General features: G+C 40.5%; 1 protein-coding gene across 1 annotated transcript; it reads right to left on the bottom strand.

Annotated features, from left to right (window-relative positions):
* Nucleotides 1–362: 362 nt before the first annotated feature.
* Nucleotides 363–3924, bottom strand: LOC130071093 (macrophage mannose receptor 1). Its single transcript, XM_056235709.1, has 5 exons — nt 3888–3924; nt 3382–3675; nt 2384–2716; nt 768–856; nt 363–464 (listed from the first exon to the last, which is right to left on the bottom strand). Exons 1-5 carry the CDS (start codon nt 3922–3924, stop codon nt 363–365), a joined length of 855 nt encoding a protein of 284 aa, XP_056091684.1.
* Between the last annotated feature and the right edge of the window lie 4241 nt (nt 3925–8165).

Here is an 8165-nt window from a genome sequence, read left to right on the forward strand (position 1 = left end):
ATCCTTTAGGTGAGTGTATATTCAAACGCGCATCCCTATAGAATGAGCTCTTAATATGCATGTGCACGCCATCAGCGTTCTCACAGGTTCGCGTTTCTAAAGTTTGCGTAGAGAGAACTTAAGAGTCTTCTGTGAGAGCGGTGTCGTGTTAGCGGCCCCTAAGTTAATAACTAATGATCGTTGCGACAGAAGTGAATCAATTAAAACTAACTTTAACTGGAAAATAACTTTATTCTAGAGCTGCTGTAAAGCCAAAACAATCTCTGTTACTTTAATTTCCTATTATCACTGTAAAGTCGCTTTGGAACAATCTACATTGTTAAAAGCGCTATATAAATGAAGATGACTTGACTTGACAGATATTATGACTCTGCTTTCTCTTGAAAGATGTTTCCGTCCGGCTGCTGTCTCCACTGCAGGCTTGCGCTCTCTGACATTCCCTGAGAGATCAGACTCTGCTGGATCTGAGGAGACAAACACAGACTCATGTGTGCTGGACGAACACTGCACTGATTCACTTTCACAAACAAACCGGCCGTTAGTTAGAAAACAGCAACACTCTACTCTGAAATTAATCAGCTCTCAATTAGAAATGCTGTGTTGAGTCGGGAAGTCTGATTCGTTTTAGAGAATCGTCCAGATGGGTCATGTGCAGTTAACAAAAGATTCACCAATAAAATAGCAAAGACAACATTCACACAAAAAACATCTGTTCAGGGACTAAGTTCAAGAATAAAGATGAATTTATAAAGGCGAGTGTCTCTCACCTCCTGGAGGATGGTCGCCTTCACATCAGGATCGTTCAGATTCTGATTCGATCCCAGCTCCAATCTCAGAACCTGTTTAAACACTGCGACTGTGGGAAACATACAGTTCACATTTTCTCAATGATCACAGATCAGCCAAGGTTCTCTCAAAGTAATGGATGGACGCTATGGGGACGCCACCAGTGTCTAAAGCATCGCATGTGTGAAAACACTCCAATCTGATTGGCTGGTGACAGGCCGTGACGTCATTAGCGGAGCGTCCGTAAGTACAATAATGCAGTGTCTCATTCCGCTTCTCAGGGAACCACAATTACAGTTGTAACCTGAGACGTTCCCTTTGGAATAGGAACTCTCTCGGATAGGCGCTATGGGGAACCGATACCCACTCCACCATGCCTGCCTCTAGGTGAAAATATTTGCCATTTTAGGTTTCAGAAGGGTGCCCGCGAGCGCCACGTTTGCGGTCGATATGTGCCCTTGATGCGCACGTTTGCCGAGCCTGCATGATGTTCTTCCCGACAGTCAAAGTGGCGTTACGTCACGAAAGTGCGTACTCAAGGAGGACCACAAGTGTTTAGGGTACCATTTGGGACAGGGCCATAGTACACACACTTTCCTTACCTTCATCAACCAGATCCAGCAAATCGCTCGAGCCCGTGATCAAGGCGAGAGAAAGAGGCAAACCTTTCTCATAAATACTTGGTGAGCTCGAGCTGTGATCCGCTTATGACTGAAGCCTCCGCTTTGCCTCGGTAACACCCCTCACTCGCCCCGCTCTGAGCAGGCCTCGAACCTCCGGCGTGGGAGTCGGGCGCTCTAACAACGAGGCTAAAGACTGCAACCTCTTGAGATCAGAGGAGTGAGGTTTACTCGCACAGCAACTACTAGCTGGCCTCCGTTACACTAGCAATAAACACACAGGTCATGTGTGTCCTCAGATGTCAAACCCCTGGGACACTGAGCCCCACACTTCCTAAAACACTTGCTTGGATTTTACATGATCCTTCCTTTACCACGCGTTAACTATAATAACGGCTCCTGAAGACAAAAAAGCTGATGATGTGCCTCTACTTCCGAGCGCTCTGCTTATGACGTCACGGACTGTCGCCAGCCAATCAGATTGGAATGTTTTCACACATGCTTCAGAGACCGGAAACGCAGTCCATCCCAGACGCAGTGTTGAGTTACCATTGGAAAGGGAAACAGCTCCAAAACAGAGAAAACTGTGATCTATTCACTGTATTGTTCTAGTCATCCAAATGAGTCTTGCTTGCACACATTCAAACCTGCCTACACCTCAAGCTCGACATAACATGTTATTGGTTTTACATAACAATATTGCATAACAATATTGTATTGTCTTGAAAAAGTATTCTGATTATGTAACTCAAGTTAGCCTACTTGTAATGAGTTTCCCCCAACACTGCGCACATGTCGCATGACAACAACATGCCAAAAAACAACAACACCAATTTCAGACCGTGTCACCTGACTGACATTTACATGACCTGAATAATAACATGATCTGAATTTTAAACCACGAAACTGTCTTCATCTCTATCTCTATCTTTATGGCTCTGCGTAGCTACACATCAGACATGGAAAAACACACTCACTCTCATAGCAGAAGAAAGGTTTGGGACTGCTGCACGTCTGATCGTCCCACAGTCTGAGATCCTGTAATTGTTGAGCCACACATTCTCCCGATCCATCCGGCTGATTAGGGTCCCAGTTCCTGAAGGAGGACGTGTCGCCGTCGGACCAGCCGAAAGCGTCCCAGTAAAGGCCGATATATGAGACTTCTGCAGGAATGAGCTTCTGGATCTGAAGGTTCTCGTCCGGGTTCCTGACGCTCACCAGATCTGTGTGAAACTGTCTACAGTAACTCTGAGCTTCTCTCCATGACTTTAGCTCATTAACCAAGATGTATTTCTGCTCATTATTCTGACCTAAGAGATAAAAAAAGAGAAAGTTGCATTTGCAGGAATCAACTGGTCGGGCATAAGGCTAACAATGTCATGGATTCAACGTTTATTATGTTACAATATTATATTATAATATATTATTACCTATAAATACCCAGACAGCAGATCCGGCCCACATCTGGTACACATGGATTCCACACGGTGTGCCGGATCTGGGCCGACACTATGTTGCTGTCTGGGTAATATATAGTATGTAATATAGAACCTACTCAGACAGTACGTGATTTCAGACGCACCAAAAGATTATAGGATAACATTTTACCAAAAATACTACAGCCTACGGAGCCCCTAAAGGGACAAAAGTCAAATATGTCATATTTGCGTTCCCTCACAAATGTTTTACGTTCCTATGAGAAACTTTGCATTTGCCTGCAAATTGTTTGCATTCCCTCCAGAAACTTTGTGTTCGCACACAAAACTTTTGAGTTATTTGCATTAAAACACAAACGTTTTGCGAGTTTACAGATTATTTCAGTCTTTAAAAATGCCCCCCGATCTCTTTTATTTATCTCCACCATGATGACTCTTTAGTGGCTCTGTAAAATAACCATCTACAAAAAAGCATAAACGTAAATGCAATAGCAGTAATTCATTACCATTGTAGCATATGAAGTTCCTTTCCGTCTCACATGTCGTGTCACGAAGATTCCCCTGATCATCCATTACTGAACAGTATTCACCAGGTGTGTTAGTTGGTTCTCCTGGCCCCCAGTTTCTGTATTCCGTTTCTCCTTCCTTGTAAAAGTCTTGATCGGCCAGAGCCCATTGCCACTGCTGTTGACTCGTATACTTCAGTCCAATCCAGGCAGATTCAGTGGACGTGAAGTCTTCAAGAGCAAAGAGCTCCTCCATTTCTGCCCGGTCCCGTAGAGTCACCAGATCGGTGTAAACGTCCCGGCAGTATCGCTGAGCCTCGTCGAATGCTTTGGATTGATTCACGAAGTAGAAGATTTTAGAGGGATTTAACGTGCCTTGAAAAATATATAATTTTTGGTTATAATTGCCATTTAAAATTCAGATGCAAATACAATAAATATTTCGTGGGTCTCTACCTACTGCATGAGGATGCAAAAATACCCTGAGCTACTAACATAAAGTATAATAGTGTATATCTCACCTATAACACAATATATACCGCAGCTCATGAGGACGAGAAGAAGCATCGGGTCCATGGCTCCTGTCAACAGCAAATAAGATAAACTAAGAACTCAAATAATACTAAAACTAAGTAAGCAGATTAAAAATCTACCAATGAGGTCAGAAAAATCAAATTTGGAACAACTTGTTTAGATTTATGGCTTTGATTTTCTTGCTGTTTTAGAGTGAAACGTGTTTTTGAAAATATATATTTCATATAAAAATTTAGATATATTAAATAAAATAAAATGTTTCACTTGACCAATAATCTGCTGAGTGTCGTCTTTGAAAAGAGATCAAACTTCAGTCTGTGCTTTAAAGCATTCAAGATTCTCCACAGTTTAAGCTGGAAACGTAATTTCCAGGTCTATGCTCAAAAAGTGAATAAATAGATTATAAATACAGCGTAAATATAATTTAATACCATAAAATCCCCTAAAAATACAAAATATTAAAAAACATTATCGATCTAACATATGGTACATTAATTTCATTCAAAAAAAGTTCCTGACTGACATGCGAAGAGCACCAGAGGGTTAAGAACGCTTAGATAAGTTGTGCTGGAAAACAAGACAGAATTCTCTTTAAATGAATATGCCCCAAGATTCTTAAGTTGTTTTCTAATAATAATAATAAAAATAATTTTATAAAGAAAACAAGTTCTCTGAGTTCATGCTTAAAACAAGTACAAATATCTGCCAATGCCAATAGGGTCAAAAAGAGAAACTTAATTCAAAGTGAAAACTAGTTTGTCCTCATTTATCTACTTAATTTATGACCTTTCTCAAAGACTTCAGTGTCATTGTGCATTTCCAGTAAAAGCATCTTGATTTAAGAATGTTTAGACATTTGCATTCGTCATTTGTAAGAAGCGTCTGCTAAATGAACCAATGTAATCATCAGAAGATTTATGAAATATGAAAACAAGCCTCAATAATAGTATTTGTTCTGAGTTGAGGTGTCTCGTTTGAAGCATGTTTAGATATCTTTCTTAAAACACCCTGTGACCTGCTGATAAAGCTTCAGAAAAGCTTCTTACCTGTTGTGTTGAACTCTGAGAGAAATCTGTTAAAGCGCTCCTGTTTTAATCCTTTTTTAACGACAGACTGATTTTCATCAATTTGCTTGAAATATGAAGTCTTTTATTCAAAACACATTAAATGAGGCACGCATTAAATGAGGCACGCATTAAATGAGGCGTGCAATGGAAAATCGTGACATCAGGCAGCAAAGACGGGTTGGTACTTCAATAAAGTGACTTAAATCAAGAAACATTTACTGAAGAAGCTAAATGACTTCTTGTTTTGAAGTGAGTTTGTGCTTAGCAAGGCAAGGCAAGGCAAGGCAAGTTTATTTATATAGCACATTTCATACACAATGGTAATTCAAAGTGCTTTACATGGAAGAAATTAAAATAATCAAAACAAATAAGAATAATTAAAACAGTTTAGAATAAAAAATAAAATAAAGTACAGTAAAAACAGTCAGACGAACAGTGGCACAGTGCTCATTATGATTTCCATTACACGAGAGTAGATGTTAAAACTTCATGCTGATTTGTACTCGGCTTTCGCCAAGATAAGCAACACTAAGACGTAGCTTTACAGTAAACTATGCTTCTCCATCCATTTACGCTTCTTTCCACATGGTGGTGTGACTCCCCTTCTGTCCTGCGCTAACGGCTGCAGTGTACTCGGCGCGTCAGCACACACGACGGCTGCAACTACAGTGTGGTCTCCCTAGTGGACCAGCACGACAACCGTCTGGATTGAGCCGAGTAGGGGACATCTCTAGGGTCTTCAAGTGGGCACCTTCCGTCCTCAGTGTTTCGTCGGCTAGCCCACGGTCTTTTTAGGAAGGCCAGTGAGGAGTCCATTACAATAATCCACCCTGCTGGTGATAAAAGCATGCACAAGTTTCTCTAAGTCTTGACTTGAAACAAAGCATCTAATTCTTGAAATATTTTTCAGGTGATAGTATGCTGATTTAGTTATTGCTTTGACATGACTACTGAAACTAAGGTCTGACTCTAGAGACACACCAAGATTCCTGACTTGATTTTTAGTTGTTAGACCCCTAGCGTCAAGGTATGCATTCACCTTGAGAACTTCATCTTTGCTTCCAAACGCAATGACTTCAGTTTTGTCTTTGTTTAACTGAAGAAAGTTTTGGCACATCCAACTGTTTACTTCATCAATGCATTGCGCAGGGAGTCAATGGGGCTGTAGTCGTTAGGCGATAGGGCTAAGTAGAGCTGTGTGTCGTCTGCAGAGCTGTGGTAAGAGATTTGGTTCTTTCTCATTATTTGGCTCATTGGGAGCATGTACAGGTTGAACAGGAGTGGTGCAAGAATTGAGCCTTGAGGGACTCCGCATGTCATGGATGTCCACTCAGACTTATGGTCTCCTATACTCACATAATAACCTCTCCCTTCTAAGTATGACCTGAACCATTTTAGGACTGTCCCAGAAAGCCCCACCCAGTTTTCCAGCCTGTCAAGAAGTATGTCGTGATCGACAGTGTCAAATGCAGCACTGAGGTCGAGTAGTACCAGTACTGATAATTTCCCTGTATCAGTATTTAAGCGAATCTCGTTTATTATCTTTATGAGAGCTGTCTCTGTGCTGTGATGCGATCGGAAACCAGATTGAAAATTGTCAAAGTATCCATTCAAGCTTAAGAATTTGTTCAGCTGATTGAAGACAACTTTTTCAATGATCTTGCCTATGAAAGGAAGATTTGAGATCGGTCTATAGTTGCTTAATATGGTCTTATCCAGATTGATCTTTTTCAGGAGGGGCTTGACAACTGCAGTTTTCAGGGAGTTTGGAAAACTACCAGAAAGAAGTGAGGCATTTACCACTTTTAGGAGATCTGCTTCTAAACTGTTTAACACACTTTTGAAGAAAGATGTGGGAAGTGCGTCAAGGGCGCAGGTTGATGTTTTAAGGTGCTGTATACGGTTTCTTCCAATATTTTGCCATCAATTTCTTTGAAATCAGACATAGTAACTACATTCTCAGGTTGTGGTCTGATCTGTCTGACCACAGTGCGGCTCAATGATGTGCTGATCACCTTTCTGATATTATTGATTTTCTCAGAGAAGAAAGAAGTAAACTCACTGCACTTGCCGTCTGAGAGCATTTCACTGGGAATCTGTCTTGGGGGGGTTTGTCAGTCTTTCTACAGTAGCAAAAAGAGTGCGTGTGTTGTTTAAGTTGCTGTTTATAATATTTGAGAAGAAAGTCTGTCTAGCTTTGCCTAGTTCCATATTGAAAGCATGGATGCTGTCTTTGTAGATGTTATAATGGACTACAAGTTTTGTTTTCCGCCACATGCGCTCTGCTCTTCTGCATTGTCTTCTCATATTTTGCACAGCTATTGAGTTTCTCCAAGGTGCTTTTTGTCTACCACTCTTCCTGACTTTCACAGGAGCAATACCATCTATTACACCTTTAACATTTGAGTTAAAATAATCAAGGAGAAAATCAACAGAGTCAGCAGATATGCTTGGTTTTAAAGATATGGCCTTCATAAATAGCACACTAGTGTTCTCATTTAGGCATCTCTTCTTGACAGACAGATCTAGCTTCAATGGCAGGAGAGATCAATATATCAAAGAAAATACAGAAATGATCAGACAGTGCTTCGTCCTTAATAACGATCGATGAAATGTTTAGACCCTTGCTGATAAGTAAATCTAGAGTGTGTCCACGATTGTGTGTGGGACCATGTACATGCTGAGTCAGATCAAAGGTTTTTAAAACAGTTTTGATTTCTTTTGCAATATTTGTATCATTATCTATGTGAATGTTAAAATCTCCAGTAATAGCAAAACAGTCAAACTCTGAGGAAATTGATGATAACAGTTCTGTAAAGTCCTCAGCAAAGGCTGGAGAGTATTTTGGAGGCCTGTAAATAATGATAAGTAAAATGCGTGGGGCACCTTTTAACACAATACCGAGATATTCAAAAGAGGGGTAGTTACCAAATGATGTTTGCTTACATTGATAGACATCTTTAAAAAGAGCAGCTAAGCCCCCTCCTCTCCTAACAGCTCTGCAGACACTCATAAAAGTAAAGTTAGGAGGGGATGATTAATTGAGGACTGTTGCACTGCAGCTGTCTTCTAGCCAAGTTTCATTTAGAAGCATAAAATCCAGGTTGTATGTGGTTATGAAGTCATTGACTAGAAGTGATTTATTTTTAAGTGAGCGGATGTTTAAAAGTGCTAACTTAACAGTTTTACTTTTTGTTACTTTTGTCTTAGTTTGGC

Source organism: Rhinichthys klamathensis, unplaced genomic scaffold (genome assembly GCF_029890125.1).
Source record: "Rhinichthys klamathensis goyatoka isolate OS25496 unplaced genomic scaffold, OSU_Roscu_1.1 h1tg000429l_1, whole genome shotgun sequence".
In the NCBI taxonomy this organism is placed as follows: Eukaryota; Metazoa; Chordata; class Actinopteri; order Cypriniformes; family Leuciscidae; genus Rhinichthys; species Rhinichthys klamathensis.

Coding starts and splice junctions, on each gene's coding strand:
- LOC130071093 (XM_056235709.1), bottom strand. CDS start 3,924: ATGGACCCGATGCTTCTTCTCGTCCTCATGAGCTGCG. Junction 2,717..3,381: donor GAATCTTCGTGACACGACAT/GTGAGACGGAAA, acceptor TTTATCTCTTAG/GTCAGAATAATGAGCAGAAA. Junction 857..2,383: donor ACCTTTCTTCTGCTATGAGA/GTGAGTGTGTTT, acceptor TGTTTCCCACAG/TCGCAGTGTTTAAACAGGTT.